Raw genomic sequence first — 24,151 nt, forward strand, 5'->3', positions numbered from 1 at the left:
CTTCCTTTGGGGGAAATCTATTTATCGAAGATGAGGAGAACCAGCAAAGGAGAGAGAATCATTCATAGCAGTCAGGTAGAAGGAAGAAAACGGTGGTATATAGTAAATTTAAGACATATTTTGAAGTAATAAATAAACTATAGGAAGAGATAAAAAATTGTAGAAAGTGATCAGAATGGAAGGAATTAAAAATGACTCTGAGATTTCTAGGTTATAAGGGCAAAATTGCTTTCCACTTTAAACCAGTTAACTTGACAAGGAAACAAAGTATCTTATTTCTAGTTTTACCTACCCATTAGTGTTAATAAAGCACAGGTAATTCCACTGATTTAAGAATCTAGGTGCATTGGATGTTCAACCAATAGTCTTAATCTAGGTGATTGCTTTGTATGAAAACATCAGAATTGCTTTTGCCATATGTTTGAAGGGCCTGACTTAGGGAACCCCTACCAAGAGAATATTAGGACAAAGAACTATTGGCCGAGTTTATTCTGTGGTCACCTTTCTGGGGGATCATACAGTCAGACAAGTTAGAGTCATCTCATAATCTAATACTTGACAATTCTTGATTATAAAAGATTAGATTGTCTCTGGAGTAGATCTACATGAATATAGAGCAACTGAATTATGTAAATCTGTGACCAATAAAAACATTAATACACTCTTGCTATAGCATTCCACTTTTTTAAATGTTTCAAACTGCCATACTTTTTTTGAAAATATTAGACTAGGTCTAGAATTCATGGTTAAGACTAGCAAAAAATGTGGCAACCTGACTAAATAGTAGATCATATCATATGATTCCTCTTCTGCACCTGGCCTTTGTACATTATTTGAAATATCTTTGGCTACTTTCACCCTGAATTAAGTAGTATTCAGTTACTTTGATATTAGCATTCCATTTTATTGGTAGCTTTTTTTCTTCTTAAAATTCAAAGGATCTGGGAAAAGTATCTGGACAAAGGTATAGGACTAGTGGCAAAGCAGGAATAAAATAGAGGAAGTTAAGAGGCGGTTGGATTTGCTTCTTATATAAGTCTGGCTTGGCTCCAGATAAAACTTCTAAATTAAAGGATCTTTAGGATGAATTAAATGACCATTCAGCCTGATTTTCTTATTCTCTTTATATCTAGTTGGAAAATACTTTTCTCAAATTTTCTCTGGTCTTTTGCAGAATACTCTCCAACCTTTCAGCTAATAACATAAATTTCCTGATAATTTTTCTGTAAAACTTAGCAAATTTTTATTTAACCTGACATTTTTTAATGTTTAATAAATTAGATGGAGTGGGACAGTGTTCTTTATCTTGGTTTTTTCTTTAAGGAAATAAAGAGATTGACCACATTATCTGTTTTTGCCCTTTAAAACAATAAATGCATTGTCAAAAGACTTAGTAATGAACTTTTCTTGGTTCTCCTCTATATGCACTTTTAAAAGTATGCTTCATTATTTCAGTGGGTCTTTGATCTCATCAGCATTCCTAATCCTAGTAACAAATTGAAAATTCTCTTTACCTTCTGATCCTATACAGTTCTTGGGTATGTACTCCCATAATTATAGGGTACCTACCCAATACGTGAATCTGGGGGATCATAAAAATGCTCCTTGATTCATTGCCAATTTGTGAGAACCTATGAGAACAATAATGAGAGATGCTAGAGAACATAGAACTAGAGGATCTTTGAGTCCAACTTGCTCATTTTAAAGATGGTGAAATGGAATTCAGAAAAAAATTAAATGACTTGTTGGAAGTCACTTGGATAGTGGCAGAGCCAAGAAAGAAACCCAGTGAATTAGAAGCCTTCCTTCTCAATCTTTGTGACCAGTGCCTAACTTTTGAACTACCCATCTGTTATTCTTCTTATTAGCCCACTTCCTTTTCTTGTTTAAAAAATAATACATTTTAATTTAATAATATTCAATATAAATGATTCTTTACTGTATTTCTAAATTTTTCAAGGTGGTAATTTGGGGTGGTTTTGCCCTCATTAAAAGAAACTTAGCAATTTTTTTCTCTGCTTAATCATCTTAGATTTGGGGAAATAAAGTGAGATTCAATTGTAGGAATAGAACTGGAACTGTCATTTCATTTCATTGTTGTTGAGAATTCCTAGAGGAAGAAACCCCTCTAAGCAATACAGATCAGCATCTTCATTGCTACTTAGTCTTAGAGGCTTGGTATTTTTGTTGTTCGGTCATTTTCAGTCATGTGTGACTCTTCATGACCCCATTTGAGGTTTTCTTGACAAAGATACTGAAATAGTTTGTCATTTCCTTCTCTAGTTCATTTTACAAATGAAGAAACAGACAGTTAAGTGACTTGTCCAGGGTCACACAGCTAGTAAATTTCTGAGCCAGATTTGAACTTGGGATGAAGAGTCTTCTTGACTTAAGACTCAGTACTCTCTATCCACTTTGCCACATAGTTGTCCCTTGCTGGATTACTGAAAAATTTAATGAATTACCTAGGGGTTAGTATAGCCAGTTTGTGTCAGAGGCAGGACTTGAATCTAGGTCTTCCTGGTTTTGAGGCAGGGTCTTTATCCACTGTGCCAGGCTGTCATTCTTACTCCATCTCAGCTGCAGTAAATACATGCAATAAAAAAACTGATGTGACATTGTTATTATTCCACAACATTGTTATCCTTAAGAAAATGTAGAATGGAAAACCTTTGTTTACAGAATGTTTTTTTAAATTAAGTTACAATATATCAAATTTTCATAGAAGATTTTAGAGCTGGATGAGGCCTGAAGAATATTACTGCTGTGAATGCTAGCCATTTGGTAAAGGAGCAAAGAGAAGCATAGTTTAAATGAGGCAGGTCTCTGTCCTGGATGTATAATTAGGCCTCTTTGTTTCACAGATGAGGAGTCAGACCCAAAGAAGAGAAATAGCTTGTCCCATGACAGCTAAAAGCATTTATTAAGCATTTACTATGTAATAGCACTGTACCAAGTGCTAGAGATACAAAGAAAGTTAAAAAAAAAAAAATAGTCCCTGCCCTCAATGAGCATGCATTCTTACTGGGGAAACAACATGTGGATAATTAATTAATTATATATATATATATATATATATGTATATATATACAGAGTAGATAGAAAGGTAATTTAAAATAGGAGTCATTAGCATCTGGGGAAACCAGGAAAGGACCCACAAAAGGTAAGTTTTGAACAGAATCTTTAAGGTAGAAGTGAAGGAGAAAAGCAATTCAGCCATGAGGGACAGCCAGTACAAAGGCATGGAAAAGAGGAATGGAGGAATTAAGAAGTAGGATGGTTTAGCTGGATCATAGTGTGCAAGATAGGAGGGAGAGTAAGATGGAATATAGGAAGGACCCAGGTTATAAAGACCTGAAAATGCCAGAGCATTAGGCAACAGGAAACCTTGCTAAAGCTCGCTAAAGGAATGACATAGTCCTATACTTAAGAAAAATCACCTTGGCAGCTATTTGGAGGATAGATTGGATTGAAGAGTCTTGAGACAGGGAAACCAGTTAAAAGACATTCCACAATAGTCCAAATAAGAGGTGATGAGGACATGAACTAAGGTTGTGGCTGTATGAGTAGAAAGAAGGGAAGAAAAATGAGCAACACTGCAAAGGTAGAAATAAAAAGATGTGACACTAAGATTGTTAGCATAGAATCATGGTAGTATCTTTGATAGTAATAGGGAACTTCAAAAGGTCATAGATCTTCTTAGGTACATAGAACATGTTACCTCTAGGATATGACCTCTAATATTATCAAGTATACATTGTAATGTAAAGGGTAAAATTATGGTTGGACCAAATTATTTAAGAGAGTAGGGTTGCCAGTTATTAAGTACTTAAAAGTCATTCTGACTTGAGCCTTTCATTTGAAATTATGGTAGTTTATTTACAAATAGGAATAGAGAGGATAGGGCAAGATATCTAACCTAACATGCTAAGTATTTTGCTCCTGCCCCTGGCTCAACCCAGGCAGGGCTAATTAGTCCTCAGCCTTAAGCCGAGGACCCATCTAAGGGCTTCAGTCATGAAGCCTCTCCCAAGAGGGAAGGCCTCTCCTGAGGATAGTCTCTTTAGAAAATCCAGGAAGGAGTCAGTCTTTTTCACTCACCCATGTGGTAGTTCAAAAAGAAAGCAGTCCAAGGTCCTCAGCCAGAGCCTCCAGGGTCCAGTTCAAGGCAAAAGAGACCTCCCAGGAAGTTCGCCACTTTTAAAGACCATTCCTTCGTCATTTCCTGTGCCTTCTTTTCATTTTACATGTACCAATTACAGGCTAAAACTTTGCTTAGGAATGTCCAGGGGGCAGTCAGTTGATTCTGATTCATCATCCACTTTCACACATGTGGGTTACAGACCTGCCCCACTCAAGTGTAAGTGGGGCAGGGTAGAGTTAATCCTGTCTTCATAATAACAATAGAATTTTACCATATTTCTTAAAATTATTTCATACTTCTTAAAATTCTGTCTAGCATAAGTTAAAAGGAGAAAGAATTAAAAACATCTCTTATTTTTAAGTATACGTGTTTCTTTGGAATTACTTTATTTTCTTCTTAACAGGTATGACTTATTTTGCAAATACTTTTGCGCAATGTAAATAGCAATTCTTTAATTAGCTTTTCCTGATTTTGCTTTAGTTATTACATTTCTCTTTCTATTCTAGAATCCACTAGCCAACATGTCAAGCAAAAAGGCAAAGACGAAGACCACAAAAAAGCGTCCTCAACGGGCAACTTCCAATGTATTTGCTATGTTTGACCAGTCACAGATTCAAGAATTCAAGGAGGCTTTTAACATGATTGATCAGAACAGAGATGGTTTCATTGACAAAGAAGATTTGCATGATATGCTTGCTTCCTTAGGTAAGTTTTATGGGCCCATTTTTTTATTCTGTAAAAAGTTATTTTGGGAATCATAGGGGATCACAAGAATATAAGACTACATTACAAGACTAAACTAAATATATATACTTACAATTTGTGATAGCCTGAGAACAGAACAATAAGAAGGGCTAGAGAACAAAGAAATATGGGATCTTTGAGTTGGAACAGACTTTAGAAGTCATTAAGTCCAACTTCATTTAAAAGATAAAATGGAATCCAGAAAAAAATAACTTGCCCAAGGTCACATGGATAGTAGCAGAGGCAGGAGTAGATTTCAGAAATCTAATGCTTTCTATTGTATTGGAACAAGGAAAAGCAATCAAAGCACATTCCCCTAAGTTCATAGGGGAAAGGATTGAATTAATTGATTAGGAGCTAAGAGCTATATTTGAGAAGTTGAACCTGGCTTATGACTAATGCAAAGATATTTCTAGGTGGGGAAATAAGAATGATTTCGTATTTGAACTTTAGCAGCAAAAGGGCCAGGCAAATATGAAAAGGCCAAGAAAAGAAGTTTACCTAGGTCTTAGGTTCTTAACCTTTTTTCTGTCATAGAACTCTTTTACAGTCTTATGGAGTCTCTAGACTCTTCAGAATGCTTTTACATACATAAAATACATAGGATTACAAAGGAAATGTTATATATTGTTACGATTAAAAATGATGAGGGCCGAGATTAGAAGGGAGAATAGTATTTTAATAAAAGCCATGCTGATAGAGATAAATTTACCACGCGCCTGTAAGAAACCTATTCCAACATCACCTCAGCCATTTACCTTTTCCTCTCTCCGAGCACTCAGGTAGCTAAAGAGGAAGTTCCAAGTCACTACCCCCTACTTAAAACAGTCCCTCACCTTGAATACGTAATCCAAAACAGGAAACCCATGAAACCCGTTGGACCACGGGAAATGTAGTTTTAAGGACCTCCACAGGTCCACAGAAGTTTGTCAAACACTATATTGAGGTTCAATCCTTCCAAATAGAACCCCAGGTGATTTTAACTAACACAATATGTATGTATATTTTTAATTTTTAAGATGTCTTTCTGTGTTTACATATTTCATTTTCTTACCCTCCCCTCTCCCGGATCCAATAAGCACTTCCACTGGGTTATACAAATGTTGTCACTTATACCTATTTCCATATTATTCATTTTTGCAATAGAGCAATCTTTTAAAACCAAAACCTTAAATCATATATCCATATAAACAAATGATAAGTCCTTTGTTTTTCTTCTGTGTTTCTGCTCCCACAGTTCTTCTGATGTGGACAGCATTCTTTCTCATAAGTCCCTTGGGATTGTCTTGTATTAGCAAAGTCCATTACATTGTATTTTTCCACAGTGTTTCACTTTCTGTGTACTGTATTCTCTTGGTTCTGCTCATTTCACTCTGCATCAGTTCCTGGAGGTTCTTCCAGTTCATATAGAAATCCTCCAGTTCATTATTCCTTACAGCACAGTAGTATTCCATCACACCACAATTTCTTCAGCCGTGAGGAAATGTTAAAATACTGTTATCAAAAAATTTAATTAAAAATAAATTCAGAAATCCCTGATCTAGATAGAAGGAATGCAAATAAGTCTTAAAGAGTAGAAGGTTGCTTCTACTAGCTTAAGAAAAGTAAGAAATCAAGATCTGGAAATCAAAGGGCATTTTCAGGTACCTAGTTAGAGACTGGGCAGCAAAAGGTCAAGATTTAGACAACAGATTTAAGTAGCAGGTAAGAGAACTCATTAGCAAGACTGAAACTTGATACTAATCTTAGGGCTATATGATTCAGAGTTAAAGGAACTCATCTGCCAAAGCCAAAACTGGTTTCATTATATGGGCAGGTTTAAGCCCAACTAAGGTGGCAGATCTGGCTGTTGTGGGAGGTGGGGTTAGGATTGTGAGCAAGGCAGATTCTGATGAAAAGACAGAACAATTAGTTAGGAATGCCTGAAAAAGCTATTTAGGTCAGAACCCTGGGGTTGTACCAGGAAAATAAGCCAGAGAGGATCTAATTTTCTGAAGGACAAGAAGACAGAGGGAGAATAGTTTTTGTAGCTTGAAGCAGAGCATTAAACCAGGATGTATTATTCTGGGCTATGTAGCTTAACCTGTATTTTTTGTGTCCAATGAATTTTCCAAAAGAAAATAAACATACAGACAGACATCAAGGGGATCATATAAATAACTTAACACTAATCTCTTAAGAGCCTTAAAATTGTATATCAGGGATTTTTGTGTTGTTTTTTTTTTAAACAAACATAATAATACTTTTAGTCCTAATTTAATGTAATAATTTTTTACATTCTAAATGCCTGGAAAACATAGTATTTTAGATGACTCCCTTCAGAGAAGAGATGCTAAGGAGAATGAAAGGGTAGATTTGTATTCCCAAGGCTGATTTCTTTAAAAAAAAAAAAAAAAAGAAGAAGAAAAAGACAAAGAATGCCTGCTTTATTTTTTAAGGAGGATAAAACAAGGACAGACTCAGGAAATCTTTGAGGTAACTCAGATTATGTCATACACTTATGGCACTTTTAAATTTAAATCTTTAAAATCATTTTCTGATTTTATTTATTTCCATACCTAGTTTGAGCACCTTGGCCAGTCATAGAGATTATTGGTTTCCATAATGGAACTGGCATGACCCAAGAAATAAATGATCGGCCAGTCAAAGGATGACTTGGAGGTTGGGCTCTGCATCCTAAGTCAGTAGTGATATGTGGGAATATACTTCTCATTTTTTGTTTTAGACTGGAGGAAATAAGTTTCATAGTAATACTATATAGCACAATATAACATACATGTATGCTTATAAACATATCAATAATATATTTTAATATATAATTTATAATTAGAAGTGTTTATTCTAAAACTTTATTCTAATAGAGATATGCAATTTAAAAAGTTTGAAAGTACACTGATCTAAATGATAGCTGTGGCCAATCATCCCCACCAAATGCCAACCACTGGCCACCCAAAGAGTAGGTAGATAAGCCAACTTTGCTGGCACCTGAGGGGATATCTAGGAGGCAATACAAGCCAGGCAAATAAAATCACCACATTGATTGTTTTCTGTTCTCAGATTCTGAAAGAGATTGGACACAACCCTGAACCTAAGAGCCTTGGATTGACATTAATCCTGTCCCCATCCTTATTTCCTACCTCTCCCACAACCAATCTTGCTTCTAGCCCAGCCTCTATAGCCATCATTAAGGGGAAATGAATCATTGTGGAGAAAGGTCTAATAGCTTCTGCTGATCAGCTGCCACCTAAATGGACAGTTGGGCACAAGAGACCTAGGAATAGGGATAGCTGATGGCTCAATGGATTGAGAGCCATGCTTGGAGACAGGAAATCCTGGGTTCAAATCTGACCTCAGATAATTCCTAGCTTTGTGGCCCTGGGCAAGTCACTTAACCCTCATTGCCTTGCCCTTGCCACTCTTCTACCTTAGAACCAATACATATTATTGATTCCAAGATGCAGGGAAAGGGTTTAAAAATAATAGCTGACATTTCTATAGCATTTTCATGGTCTATAGGTTACTATTATATATATATAATCTCATTTGGTTAATCCTATAACTCCAAAGTGGAAGCCACAGTATGGGTGAGTATGCCTCATGAAATTAGTTGTAAATTCTTTAAGATTTGGGGAATACTTCTAAACTAAATCAAATTTGTATGTTCTTGGCATATTGGATTTATGACAACATGTAATAGAAATTACTATTTCATGTACCAACAGTTGGTTCTTTTGTATTGTGTTTTTTTTCTTGGAACTGATATTTAGTATTGATTCTAAGACAGAAGGTAAAGGTTTTATTTTTAAAAAGAGACACATAGAGACCTGGAAGTGGTGAAACCCAGTAGACCACTAGTCCTGGCTCCTAGCCCAATCCTTACAACCTTTATTTAGGAAGCCCAGGATCCTCACCAAGAACCTTTAGAAAAGCATATGTATGCTGTCTTCCAGGTTTCACTCTGGGATCCAACTCTTATAGAAAAGATATAGCTCAGGTGCTACAGCTACATTTATTGAAAATCCAGAAAAGAAAGGTTTTGGCTCTTACAAGTGAGTCAATGCTATTTTGATGATTTTATCAATGGAAAAGACATTTTAAAATATACATTCCTATTTATTTTGCTGTGGCATGCTAAGGATCATGGTACCATTTTATATTTGTTTTTGAAATTAGAGTGTGAGTTCTTTGTGAGCTATCTCTTCTATTTGTTTCTCTTGCTCTTAGTTCAGTGTTTTGCTTATAATAAGCACTTAATAAAATACATTATTCATTCATCAGTTGTCCCTTCTTTGCCTTATCTCTTCAATTTCTACCTCTCCTCTGCCTACTTCTCTTCCATAAAATACTTGTCTTCTCATCCAATAAAAACCAACCCCTCAAACCTTCCAGATCTACCACTCTTCCATATTTCTTCTTTTCACTGCCAAATTTCTAGAAAAAGTTATCTACACACAACCTTAACTTGTATACTACCCATTTAATCCTTAACCCCTTGTGATAATGGCTTCCTTCCCCTCCACTCTATCTAAACTGCTTTCTCCAAGATTACTGGTGACCCTCTAATTGCAAAATGAGTCCTCAGGTTTTGAACATTATTAGCACTGAATCCTTTTATCCTAGCACTACTTCTATAGAAGTATCAAGAAACTTATATTTCAAGTGTCAGCTTCTGTAGGAGACAGGAGTCTCTTTTTACTTCCAGGGCTAGAGCAGGAAAGTTTCCTCAAGACCAGGTCGTTTGAATAGATGTTTTCCCAGTTAGAACTCAGAATGCATTTTCCCATAGAAATAATGAGAAACAAAAATACTATTGTAAATGTAGACCCTTTTATGAGCTAAACTGAGAATCTAAGCAATATTTTTAATATTCTTTTTTTATCTAAGAAAATGTGTTTTCCAACAGTTGTTTGAAAACAACCCATTTACAAGATGGAGACTAACCATATAAAATTAATAATAATGCATATGATATTTTGTGAAAATATAATAATAATAAGCTCTTAAATATATTTTTCTCACTTGATCACAACTTTATGGGGGAGGTTGTACTAGTAATAATATCCCCAACTTAGGGATGAAAGAATCGAGGTACAGAGGTTTGTGACTTTCTGTGGTCAATCAGTGACAGAGCTGGAACTGAAACTCAGATTTTCTGATTCTCAAACCAGTGTTTTTCCAACTATTTTGCCGCCCATCTGCAAATGGTATATAACAATTCTAGATTTAAACATGCTCTCATGTTGGTGGTTACTCTTGTTTTTTCTCTAGGTAAATTTTGGTTTAATCTACATTCTAAGCTTTAATGTGTAATATTGTGATGCAAATGGCATATAGTAATCATTATTATTTATTAAAAATAACTGCATCACAGTTACCATTTTTTCATGTGAATTCTTTTAGGAAAGAATCCAACTGATGCATACCTAGATGCTATGATGAATGAGGCTCCAGGTCCAATAAATTTCACCATGTTTCTTACAATGTTTGGTGAGAAGTTAAATGGAACAGATCCAGAAGATGTGATTCGAAATGCTTTTGCTTGCTTTGATGAAGAAGCAACAGGTGGGTGCTAATTATGAAATAGTATCATGTAATTGTTTTCAGATTAGCTGAAAAATTAAAGAGGTGTTTGGCTAATTATGTAAATGTAAAGATATTTGGGAATTCAACCACAATAAAATTGAAGATTCTGGTTATAGAACTAGCCTTTTCAAATAGTTGATAGAACTTGTCAGAAAGGGCATTTAACTATATGTTCATATCCAGTATCTATTATCTGCTAGTGGTTATAGGTATACCTTACATCAACAAAGAGTGTGATCTCTTTTAATTTAGTAGATAATCTTTGAGAGTTAATGGTGCCCCAAAAATTATTACTCTGAAGCCAGACTAGTAATGAACTTCTGAGTTTATCTAGACTGATGACTTTGGTTTCTTCCAATATCTAATTCTACCTCTTGTTGACTTCATTAACTCTCCTAGGTTTAATTGTCTTCCCTATGCAAATGACTCACAGAATTATATTGGATGTGTTAAGCATTAATAGCTTAAAACTGCACTGACTTTTTTTTTTTTTAAAACCCTTACCTTCTGTCTTGGAGTCAATACTGTGTATTGGTTCCAAGGCAGAAGAGTGGTAAGGGTAGGCAATGGGGGTCAAGTGACTTGCCCAGGGTCACACAGCTAGGAAGTGTCTGAGGCCGGATTTGAACCTAGGACCTCCCATCTCTAGGCCTATCTCTCAATCCACTGAGCTACCCAGCTGCCCCCTGCACTGACTTTTAACCTGTATATCTACTCTCCCCTGAGCTCCAGTCACTCATCACTAGCCATTTATGGGACTTTTCAAACTAGATGTCCCATAGGCATCTCAAATGTATCCAAAACCAAAATTCTTAATCTTTCTTCTCAAATCTGTCCCTTTTTCTTAAATTCCTTATGTCAGTAGAGGACATCACTATCTTTTTAAACATTTAAGTTTACAACCTTACAACCACCCTAACTCCACAAGTTACCCATATCCCATCTATATAGTCAGTCACCAGATCTTATAATTTCTACTTCTTAGACATCTCTCACATTCAGCTTCTTATTCAGAGACCACCCTCCTGCAGACTTTCTTTACCTCGTACCTGGACTTTTGCAATAGCCTCCTAATTCATCTCTGTTTCTTGTCTCTTTCCCATCCATTATCCACATAGCTGCCAAAGTGATACTCCTTATGTATAGGCCTCACTATTTTAGTCCTCTTCTTAGTCTAATGACTCTGTCATTTCTAGGATCAAATACAAACTCCTTTGTTAGGCATTTAAACCCTTTGCAACATAGCCCCAAACTACCTTTCCAGCCTTAAACTACTTTCCTTCTCCTCATGTATTCTGTGATCCAGCCAAACAATTGCCCTGATGAACTGGAGGAGGGTTCGGCCTAGAAGATTTGCTGTAATGGCCTGTTGCTGGGCTCTAGACCCTGAGGAAAGACCCAAATTCCAGCAGCTTGTGCAGTGTCTCATTGAATTTCATGCAGCTCTTGGAGCCTATGTTTGAATCTCCTGGCACAAATTCCACAGATGGGAGCACCAATAATGATTCACTTTGAATTCAGTTACACATATAAGCAATGCCAGTGGAAGAAGATACTTCTTCTAAAACACTGTGCCTTAGAATGCTTTAGTAGCCTGAAGGTTTTTTAAAACAGACATCTTGATAATGTTGACTAGTTTCTAGATAATCACTTTTTACTAAGTTGAACTGAAAGAATTTTTCCCTCATTTTTTTAAATAAAAATAGTACTACAATGGACTTGAGTTGTAGGATGGATGGATAAGCATTCTTTAAAAAAGAAAAAAACAACTTAAAATCCATGCTTTTTAAAAAAATTTAAACTCAGATGTTTGGAATAAGTATTTTCATATTAATTGCTTTTATTTTGACTTCATCAAAAATAATAATGAATGATTGAACATGATTTTAAAACTATATTTCCATCAATAATTTTGGCGACTCTTCAAGATGAAACATTTCTGTTCAGAAAAAAAGAAGTAATATAAAAGTAATGCTTTCTTGTTTACCTTGCTTGTACTTGGAAAAGTAAAATTGAAAATAGGTAAACAGAAAAACTTGTGCTGAAATTTCTTTTAAACATTTTGACATCTTCAGATAGGCACAAGAGAAGCCCTTACTTGGAAAATTTTCATCCTAAATTTCTGTGTGGCAAATATTTCTATTGAAAGGTATTTTTCTTTTTTTTTCTTTTTCCTTTTTTCCCCAGAGGTAGGAGCTAAGACAATTGCTTAAAATGGGCTTAAATCAGCTTTATAGATGGATGTGTGCCTGGGACCAGTAATTATTTCTGTCAGGCCAGTAATAAACAAGGTTGATTTTATTTATTTTGCTATCTGGATGCTACAGATATTGAGGTCCTTGAAAACATACTCACATCTCCACATCTGGTATACTCCTATGGCACCTAGTATAATGCTAAGCACAGAGTTGGTGCTCAAATAATTGTAGGCAGCATTGTAGACTCGTAAATTTTGTGTTCATCTTCAAGGCTGGGTTAAGTATATAAATTTGTTTCCCAAAACACTTGAAAAATTAAAGAATTTATTTTATAGTCTAGTATTATTGCAACTCAAAGAAAAAAAAAGAAGATTTTGTATTTGAATTTAAACTGGAGTTTATGAAGCAGAGAAGTTAGACTTTTGTTTTAGGAGTATCACTTTGGTAGCTCTGTAGAAGATGGATTGGAGAGGGGAGACAATTGAAGCAGGGATACCAATCAGGAGGTCATTGCAGAAGTCCAAGTGCCAGGTGAATAAGGCCTGAATTAAGGTGCATTCTTATAAATGGCAAAAAGGGAATGATATGAAGTGATTGAGAGTGAGGAGTTGAGGTTAGCACAAAGGTTGTGAAACCCAAGTGACTAAGGGATGGTTAGTATCCTTCACAAAAAGAAAGAAGTTCAGAAGTGGGTTTGAAGGGAAAATGAAGTTCTTTTTTGAATACCTTTAAGATGCCTATGGGGCCTCCAATTTGAAATGTCTAATAGGCAGTTGATGATGAAGAACTGGAGTTCATGGTTGAATATATATAATTCTGTGAATCATTTATATAAAGATAATAATTAAATTCTTGGTAACTAATGAGATCACTAAGAATGAGAGTATGAATTAAAGAGAGGAGGCCCCAGGACAGAGTGTTGGGAACCAGTCAGTCAGCAGTAATCAGGCATTTTATTAAACACGGTTAATATGAGCTGGACACTTTGGTAAGTGCTAAGGATAAAATGAAAGGTAAAATATTACCTGCCCCTGAGCTTGCATTTTAATGGAGGAAGCATGTAAATAATTAAGTACTGTGAAGATGGGATTAACTCTACCCTGCACATTTTTAGATTTAATCACCAAAAGTGTACATACCTCACTTATCCTTAAGTATGGGGAGGTCTGAGACTCACATGTACTAAAGTGGGTGATGAATCAGAATTGACTGACTGCCCCTTGGGCAGTCCTAACCCAAGCTTTAGCTGTAATTGGTACACGTAAAGTGGGAGGAAGGCACAGGAAGTGATGAAAGGAATGGTCTTTAAAAGTGGCCAGAAGTTCCTGGGAGGTCTCTTTCACCTTGAACTGGACCCTGGAGGAACTCTGGCTGAGGACTGAGGGCTGCTTTCCCTTAGAACTATCAAGTGGGTGAGTGAAAAAGACTGACTCCCCAGGGGCAGCTAAGTGGCTCAGTGGATTGAGAGATAGGCCTAGAGATGGGAAGTACTAGATTCAAATCTGGCCTCAGACACTTCCCAGCTGTGTGATCCTGGGCAAGTCACTTAACCCCCATTGCCTAGCCCATACTACTCTTTTGCCTTGGAGCCAATACACAGTATTGACTGCAAGATGGAAGGTAAGGGTTTAAAAAAAAAAAAAATTTTTTTTTTTTTTTTTAAAGACTGACTCTCTTCCCTGGTTTTCCTGGTACTAGCCTCTGGAGAGGCCCCTCATCTGGGAGGAGGTCTCATGGCTAAAACCTTTGTTTATTGACCCTTAGGCCCTCTGACTGGGGCTTCTAGAGCCCTGCTAGAGTAAAGCCAGGGCTTGAGCACATAGTCTAGCTCATTAAGCTAGATTTCTTACTCTGCCCTCTTTCTCATATCTCTACTTTCACTCTTTCCATCTATTTTATAAATAAATTGCTTTAAAAATCATTTGGAATTAAGTAATTAATTCCTGGTGACCACACTCTTAAATATTCAGTCCAACCATAATTTTATTTTTTATAGTATGTACAAGTTAAGTATAAATTAATTAGAAGACAGTCTCAAAGAGAAGACATTAACAGTGGGGGGACTGGAAAAGGCCACCTGTAGAATGTGAGACTTTAATTGAGTTTTTTGTTTTTTTTTTTTAAATCCTTGTACTTCAGTGTATTGTCTCATAGGTGGAAGATTGGTAAGGGTGGGCAATGGGGGTCAAGTGACTTGCCCAGGGTCACACAGCTGGGAAGTGGCTGAGGCCGGGTTTGAACCTAGGACCTTCCATCTCTAGGCCTGACTCTCACTCCACTGAGCTACCCAGCTGCCCCTTTAATTGAGTTTTAAGGGAAACCAGAAGGCTTATATGAGGAGGAAGAAAAATGCAGTCATGGGGAAGAGCCAATGAAAAAGCATGGATGGAGGCAGGAAATGCAATGTTGTATTTGAGGAACAGCAAGAAAATCTTTATGATTGGATTGTAAAGTGAATGAAGGGTAGTGAAGGATAACAAGACTGGACATGTAAAAAAGATTAAGAGCTTAAAGTACCAAACAAGATTTTTATTTTTATCCCAGTGGCAATAGGAAGCCCCTGGAGTTTATTGAGGAGGTAGGTGGCAGAGGGGCATGAGGTACATGGTGCTGAATATAACCAGATGGGAAATAGTGTTCATCGGTGTGAGATTCAGCAGATAGGTCAAGAAGTATGGCTCAGGAAAGATCATCAGATTCTAGATTTAAGAAATTGTTGGTAACTTTGGAGAGAGCAGTTTAAGTTGTATCAAGTCAGAATTGTAGAATTTTAAAAAGAGGGAGAGGAGAGGTAGTAGAGTGAGTTAGCTAATGTAGATAATTTTTTTTCCCTAGGAGTCTGGCTGAGAAGGGGAGGAGATATAGGATGATAGGATCTAGTGAAAGCTTTTTAAGTATGGAAAAGACTTGGGCATGATTAAAGACAATAGGAAAATTGGGTGGAGTTGAAGATTAGAGAAGGGCAGTGGTGATTTTTTTTTTTCTGGAAAAAATGAAAGGAGATAGGATCACTGAAGAGGGGAGGTTCCATACTCAAGCAAAAGAAATTCTGTAATTGGCCATGTATAACAATTATGTCCTGTTGCATCCTGAGTCCATTACTCCTTTATCAAGAGAAGAATAAATGCCTCATTGGACCTCTGTAATCATTTGGTCTTTGTGTTGATCAAAATTCTTAAGGCTTTCAGAGTTGTTTGTTTTTTATGATGCTATTGCCCTGTATAAATTATTCTGTTCACTTCAACATTGTTATTAGTCTTCCCAAATTTCATTGAAACTGTCTCATCCTTTCTGTATATGCATAGTAATTTTCCATTATTCATATACCATGATTTGTTTGGCCATTCCCAAATTGATGGGTACTCTCTTAGTTTACATTTCTTATTTACTCTCCTAAAAAGCTGCTATAAAAATTTTTGTATATATGAGTCCTTTCTCTTTGATCTCTGATGTAGGCTTAGTAATGGCATTGCTGAGTCAAAGGATATATAGTTTAGCAGTTTGGAGAGTGAGGTTCCAATAAATGCTTTCCAAAACGACTGGCCCAATTCATAGCTCCAACATCTGTATATGTACATGAATTGTAATGCCCACCATCTCTGCCTGGATATGTGTTTCAGAGTGACCTCTTCTTTGGCTGGGTGGAGGCAGAAATGCAATATGCTAGGCCTTGATCTCTCCTGATGCCTAAGAGTTATACTGTGTGCAAAGCACTGTACTAAGCTCAGATAAGACATAATCCCTGCCCTCTTGGAGCTTATAGTCTAGTAAGGAAATTGGATACATAGTATAATATGCAGTATTTATTACATCATAAATGCATTAAAGAATTGCAAAGAGCTCTTTGGGCCCTGAGAGAAGTCATTATTGACTGAAGAAATTGGAGAATTTTTTTGGAATTAATGGAATTTGAGGTAGGCTTTTAAGAATAGGTACTAATTCACTTGATAAAGACAGACATTCCAAGCATTTGGAGCAATGTGAAAAAAGAGCTGGGAGTGGAATGGTGTTTATTCCAGGGCAGAGCCCTATTTGGATGGTGTGTAAAGATCACGAAAGAGAATAATATGGAGTAAGACTAGAAATCATTCAGCAAACATTTATTATCTTCTCTGTGCACTTGCTTTGTGTTGGGGATAAAAAAAAAATGAAATTGGCATGTCTTGATTTCAGAGAGCTTATATTCTCTTATAAGAGAAAAATAGTGGAAGGCTTTGATTGCTAGACAAAGGAATTTGACATTTAATTGGTAATTATTGGGGAGCCACTGAAGGCTTTTGAGCTAAGACATTCTAAGAAGCATTTTGGAACTATATTCCAAAAGTTATTAAACTATTAAACAACCCTTAGACCTAGAAAGAGAAGTGGGTAGATTTGATGGGCTGGTAGTAATGAGAATTGGTGGTGGTGGTGGGCTGCAGCTGGGTGGCTCAGTGGATTGAGAACCAGTTCTAGAGACAGGAGGTCCTAGGTTCAAATCTAGCCTCAGACTCTTCCTAGCTGTGTGACCCTGGGCAAAGTCTTGACCCCCATTTCCTAGCCCTTACCACTCTTCTGCCTTGGAACCAATACAGGGTATTGATTCCAAGATGGAAGGTAAGGGTTTAAAAAAAAAAAAAAAAGAAGGGAGGGGGGTGGCAGTGAAAAAGGAAAGAAAATAGATGTGAGATGTAGTGAAAGTGGAATTGCTTCAAATCTCTCCCCACTCTAGTCCATCTTCCACCCAACCACCAAAAAGATTTTCTTTAAAAGTATATCTGACAATTTGTTCTCCCATTTAGTATACTCCTGGGGTTCCTTTTTGTCTCTAGGTTAAAATAAAATCGTTTCAGCTTTTAGTCCGTTCTTAACTTGCTTACAACCTGTCTTTCAAATTCATTATATTTTAGTATACAAGTATACTATACATTGGTACCTTTCCCAACACTACTGACATTATCTCTACCTTTGCTCTACCTGTTCCTTATGCATGAAATTCATTTCTTCCTTTCCTCTGACTCTTAGACCTTCCTTTCATGTACAGCTCAAACATTTCTTTTTAAAACTTTTAAAACCCTTACTTCTGTCTTAGAATCAATAGTAAGTATCATTTCCAAGGTAGAAGAATGGTAAGAGCTAGGCAAATCGGGTTAAGCAACTTGCCAGGGTTACATAGCTAAGAAATGTCCAAGACCAGATTTGAAGCCAGTCCCTTCTCTCTCCAGGCTTGCTACTCCATCCACTGTACTACCTAGTTGCCCCAACTTTCTATAAATATCTAATTTTTCCTAGCACTCAATACAGGTCACTGAGTTGTAGAGGTAAAGGAGTATGAGGACTAAAAAAAAGGCTTATTAGATTTTCCAATTAGGAAGTCACTGGTGACTTTTGAGAAAATAGTTTCTTTAGAGTAGTGGAGCCAAAAGCCAGATTACAAGGAGTTAAGAGCAGATAAATAGAGGTCTAGGTATGAGAGAATGTAAAAGTATTGAGTATAGATCACGGTTAAATTTCTAGGTGAAGTTAAGGGGAGGTGACAAATGCAACTCTAACTAAATGAGATAGCTGAGTCTCTTGAGCAGGTAGGAATTTTTAAGAGTAGAGATTTTGTTGAGTACAGTTTGTTAATACTATTATTTTCTTGAACAAGAATATTAACATTCCACTTATGATTTTATCTCCTAATCTAACAACTCCTTTATAATGCTAAACAAATCCCTAGGATTTGTATCATTGAGCTTAATTCTTTTGGCTCTTTCCATTGGAACAGAAAAACTGTACTTCCAAAAGCAGACATTCCCCCCCTTTTTTTCCCTCAACTGTTCTCTAGTTTTGAGGTATTATTCAATTCTTCCATCTTCCTGAACAGCCTTACTTGAATGATTGATTTTCAGTTTCCTGGTTCTTTGCATGTTTTGTTTTTAGTTTAACAAAGATTTTTAACAGTTTATTTTTCATAGACAAAAAAAATGTTGATTTCATAAATTGAACAATACATTTTTTCCCCTTTTGGACTTTTTTGTTATTGTTATGACTGTGGTAGCCTATATTCCTTACCATAGCAATTTACTTAGCAATTTTTGCTGTGTCTCTACCTGGCAGATAACTTTTCTCTTTCACTATAAGGTGACCTTTTGTATTTAAATGTGTCACAAGTTAGTTATTGTCATATTTTGTAATTCTAACACAATTTCTTTTGTCAACCAAATTTAACGGCCATTGATAAAATTAGTTGCCTGTTATTTTTAAAGGGGAAAAAACATTTTGAAATGGCCCAGAATGCAGTAGAGGTGAGACTAAGAATCTTATTTGTATAGTAGTTTAAAAAAATTTTTTTACACAACTTACACAATAGTTTTACAAATTCATTATGACATTTGAAACAAATATACTGTTCACTAGCCAGTGACCAAGATTAAGAGAAGCATTATTGCCTGATGAAAAAGGTACTTTTGTTCCAAGTCTGTGAAAATGAAAAACTTTCATTTAGTGTTATTGGAATGCCCAGGTTGAAGGTCACTGATAAGCGTCAAACCCACTATTGAGTTGGAGGGTTGAAGTTATCTACCCCAGATGTGTGAAGACTTCCCCCAGTGGAGAGAAGGGGTGGATGAGAACAATTAGTTCCAGTGTCCTTGAAGGGCAGTAGAAAAAGGTGGTGCTGTGTGGAGCACCTAGGTATTGGCTAGACCTGGAAGGAGCCATGGTCATCCACTGTATGAGCCAACATCAGTGGTCTGCATGTTTGTCTGGCTACTGTAAGAAGGAAAATTTAGGTATTTATAGATATATATTAAAATATGTGGCCGCCAGGAATCAACAATTTAGGTTGATTCCGTAATTAAATCAGACCCAAGTCAGCATCGAGTTGAAGAGTTTATTTACAGTCTGGTAGGTAAAAAGTAGGAATAAAGAGAAAAGGAGAGAGGCTAGTCCAGGCCAAAGGCCTGGACGGAGAGAGAAGAAGGTTATAAGCTTAATAAATGAAGCTGCAAGCCACAAGGCCCAACAGCCAGATAGGCAGAGTTTAGAATAGGCCCAGCTAGGCCAAGGAAGTCAGCCTAACTTACCCACGTGACAATACAGAGTGTAAGCGTTCTGTGGTCTCAGGAGATGCTTCTGCTCCCAGTTGGAGAGGGCAACTGCCCCCACAGGAAGTTCACTAACTTACTTAAAGAGATAGGCGTCTTTCATCACTTCCTGTGGTCCACCTCTAATTCAAATGGACAAATGGCAGTTTCTACATTGATTTGGACTGCCCAAAGGGCAGTCCCTTATTCATGATTTGTTACTCATTGTCACGTGTGGGTAACTCGTCTCCCCTCCCCACTAAGGGAGGTGGGAGTGACATCATTAGCACGCCTGGGTTGAATAGAATTTTGACTATTAATGGGCTCGAGCTAATTCTATTTACACACTACTGGACTTGGATGACTTTGGAAGACTTTGTGCAGCTCTGCCTCATTTAAATCCAGTTTATGGCAAGTGAATAATAACCCCTCAGTATTGTCATTTTGGTCCTCTTCAAGTACAAAGGGCAACCACCATTACGTTCAGTTCCAAATAAATATAAAGGAAGGTTCCCAGTGATCCTTCCTTTATAACAGATTTTAAAAGAAAAAAGGCATTTCTTTAAACCCAACACATCCCCTATTACATTTGACAGAGCACTGCTGTATTCCTCCGCTTCTAAAGCAGTTAGGGAAGATGCACTTAACTTTATACAGTAGTAAAAGCAAAATAAACATATTTAGAACTATTTGTACAAGTATTTAAGTTAAATAACAAGTATTTAAGTGCTTACTTTGTGCCAGACATTATATAGAAAAAGCAATTTATATGTTTATATTCTCTAAAGCTTTTAATTCTTAGATGTCCCTTTCTTTTTTCTATTCATGTCAATATTTCTTTCTAAATGATAAGGTTAGGTTTAAACTGAGATATCAGTGTGTTCAGTCACACAGCCAGTGAGTGAGGTGTGATTTGAACCCTAGTCTTCTTGACTCCCAATCCACCAAACCAAGTTGCTTCTCTCCAAACACTTTTCTTTTTTATATAGTCATAGTGTTCAGTAGGTTCTGTTCTCTTCTCATTCCTTCAGATAGACTTTTGCAACTTTCCTTATATTCTTCATTTTTATCATTTTTAATACAAGTAATATAAGTGTTTGTATTCACAAACATACCTTCTGTCCTTGATAATAACTCTTTTTAAGGAATGATCCTAATGGTGGGATTAACAGGTTAACTATCTCGGGTAATTATTTTTATGACTTTTGTATACTGTCAGATTGTCCTCTAAAAAGTTGATACCGCTCTTGCAATTCCATGTACTTGTTTCTTTGAGTTTTGTCACAAGTTATTTTTGACAACTTAATGGGAATAAAATGGGATCTCAGTTGTTTGTATTTCTCCTCCGAGTAAGGTAGTTAAAAATTTTTCAGCATTGTTATAGTAAACACTCTTGAAAATCCCTTTGTCCATTCCATTTAATCATCACCCAAATGGTATGTTTTCAGTAAATGATAAATATTAGTGAAAAAATAGAAGTCACTGAAAGAATTATTTTAAGTGTAAAATTCCCTTCTAGATCCAGCTTTGTGATTCTGTGGCTATCTGGAAATATTTTGTGAAGTGTTCTCTAGTTTAAGAAAAGTATTTTCTCTCTCACTATCTTTCCTTCTACTTGTAGGAACCATTCAGGAAGATTACCTGAGAGAGCTACTGACAACAATGGGGGACAGATTCACAGATGAAGAAGTAGATGAGCTGTATAGAGAAGCGCCTATTGACAAAAAGGGAAATTTCAATTATATAGAGTTCACACGTATTCTTAAACATGGAGCAAAAGACAAAGATGACTGAAAGGAATCTCATATCTGTCAGTTACTCTTGATTCGCTTATGTTTCATTCCAAGACTCCTTTTTTTCCTGATAGAACCCGATGCATACACTTAGCTTCACAGCCTCAGCTTTTCCTTATGTATTTATTCCAGGCCCTTCTGCCATATGTGTTTGTGTAATCATACTGGAAATGGGGATGATGTTGCAAATTGTTTTGAAAAGAGTTTGAGATTTAAAAAAAAAAAAAAATCAATGAATGTGAAAGCCCAGAAAAAAAAAGAATCTCAATATTTCTGGTTTTGCTGGATTTTTACATTTTTATAATATAAATGCTATTTTGAAATAAAGATTATGTCAACTCAAAGTAAAACATGGCAAGTTAAACAGATGTGTGGGGTGTTTTGGAATTATTTTTGAGAGATTTTCAACTTTTCATGGTTCAAATCACGTGGTCAAGCTGGTTTGCCTATGTGAATATTGAACAATGTATATTTGGACTTTAAATATCTTTTTAATATTAATGTAAAGTAAAAACTGTTATGCCTACTTGGACTTTTGTCATGCTTTTAGTTAAATTCGCATTTTAGATTATTACATAATTAAATTTTTCTTCAGAAGATGTTTATTTATTTAAATTATTTTATCATTTAAATTTAATCCCAGTGCAGGAGGAAAATACATAGGGCTCACTCATTTTACCCCCAAGCCCTAGATGACCAAAATACATACCCATTGAAATGAGAACTCTTTCAGGGCCAGTATGCTCAATCCTAATTTAAGTGAAGAATGTATAGATCATTATTTGTGGTACCTGTTGGTTTATTCCTAGATATCTGGGAGCAGAAACCGTTTCAGATTATCTCACATGTGACTAGAAATGATACTGGCCAGATTGTGGCAGGAAAAGTATGTTGCCTTTTAAGTGGTCTCTAAGGTGATAAAAGTATAGATTGAAATCTTACTACTTAAGGAAAAAACCGGAAAATCATGACCAAAGAACTTGATTACCAGAATTTTTTACACCAAAGTAACCATTGTGATATAATGATTTAAATCTTATTAACATTTCCTTATGAACCTGCAATCAGTATTGCTCCGCTTTCTCAAAGAAATAATTTGTGTTTATATGGATACACACAACTGCAACTGATAAATTAGATATTATTAAAGTAATTGTATTCATGCAAGGGAAAGGACATCACACATTTCCATTGCCTCAGGCAGTAATAATATTGTATGTATTCTGCTTTTAGACCTGACCTGTGTCTGGGGCAGTCCATTATAAGACTTAGGAAGATGCTTTGATTCAGCCAGTGGAAGAGGTGAGGGATTCCAGACAATAGCATAAGATTGTAGACAATAATCATCAGTATAATCATTAGTTCTGATATATTCTTTAGTAATTTGTAGAGAAATGTATACAGTTTCAAAATGCGGTGTCCATGACACAGGCCTACTTTTAAGAGCACATATCAAACACTTCTCAAGTTGTAGAGTGATCTTAACTACAAGTCAGATCTGTTCAGAGGAAAGGAGTCACAAAGGATATGAGAGTTATGATAATGGGGACTTTTGATAGCATATCTTAGTGTTTTACAATCTTCTTCCTAAGAATGTTATTATTTTTTTTTAATTAAAGCCATAATTTCATTTTGTTAACATTGCCTTACAATTGTATCATTGTTTACAAATCACTTTTGTATATACTGTTTTTTCCTCATAACTGAGGATAGGTTGAATAAGTATTACCAAGTGGGTTGATTGGTTGGAGATTTTTGCACAAATTTACTGTTATTAAATGGCAAACCACTTATAGTTCAATACAGAATTGATTTCATTCCTTAAAATGCTTAGAATCCAGACTGCCACTTACTGGCTGTGTGACTTAAAGCAAGTCATTTTGCATCTTGGCCTCAGTTTCTTTATCTATCAGGCAAGGAAACTGACTAGATGATTTTCTAAGGTCTCATATGCTTTCACATTCTAATTCTATTAATACTTAAGAAGAAAAAAAACCATCTTAATGGGGAAACACTGCCTTCCTGTTAACCTTCCTCCTGTCACCTTCCTCCCACAGTTGTAACTTCATTCTTGTCCTCTCTAGAACTTGACGTAAAATTTTAAGTAACTCAAAATGTAAAAACTCAGCAAAACCTGTTAATGTGAAATTTTACATTTAATTTAAAAAATTTAAAAACACAGCGATCTATCTTGTAATGTTTTGTTACTGTGTTTTTTCTTCTTGTCCCTTGTAAGTAATGTGTGGAAGGAGGGGAAATTGATTAAAATCAAATTCTGTACATTACCTGCCATGGGATCTTGTGCATCTAAGGTGTGTAATAAATATTATTGGCATGAGAGTAGGAGTGGTGCTTTAGTACTTCTCCTTCTCATTTTAGTCCCTGAACCTTAAGTGATAATTACACAGGCCTCTTGGTACCTTTGAACCCCCAGGGCAATCACCGCTTTGTTTCCATTGATCACCTTCGTGAGCTCTTTGATTCTAGTGCCTAATATGTGTGTGTAGTTAGAGAAGTTTACATGTGTTTAAAAACAAAGTAGTGTATTGCAGAGTACTAGAGTTGGAATAAAAGCTGGCCAGGGTACAAATTTTATTCCATTGATAATAGCCATGTCACTAGACAAATCCCTTGGCCTTA

General features: G+C 36.0%; 1 protein-coding gene across 1 annotated transcript in view; it reads left to right on the forward strand.

Moving 5' to 3' along the window:
- The window catches only part of LOC123239477 (myosin regulatory light chain 12B), a 28,165-nt gene extending 4,314 nt beyond the window's left edge, over positions 1-23,851 (forward strand). Inside the window, exons 2-4 of the mRNA XM_044666760.1 lie at positions 4,651-4,849; positions 10,289-10,450; positions 21,340-23,851. Coding sequence (XP_044522695.1) covers positions 4,666-4,849; positions 10,289-10,450; positions 21,340-21,512 — 519 coding nt within the window. The 5' untranslated portion in view covers positions 4,651-4,665 and the 3' untranslated portion in view covers positions 21,513-23,851. The remainder of the gene's footprint in view (positions 1-4,650; positions 4,850-10,288; positions 10,451-21,339) is intronic.
- The last annotated feature ends 300 nt before the right edge of the window (positions 23,852-24,151 follow it).

This window comes from Gracilinanus agilis, chromosome 1, assembly GCF_016433145.1.
Source record: "Gracilinanus agilis isolate LMUSP501 chromosome 1, AgileGrace, whole genome shotgun sequence".
Taxonomy (NCBI): Eukaryota; Metazoa; Chordata; class Mammalia; order Didelphimorphia; family Didelphidae; genus Gracilinanus; species Gracilinanus agilis.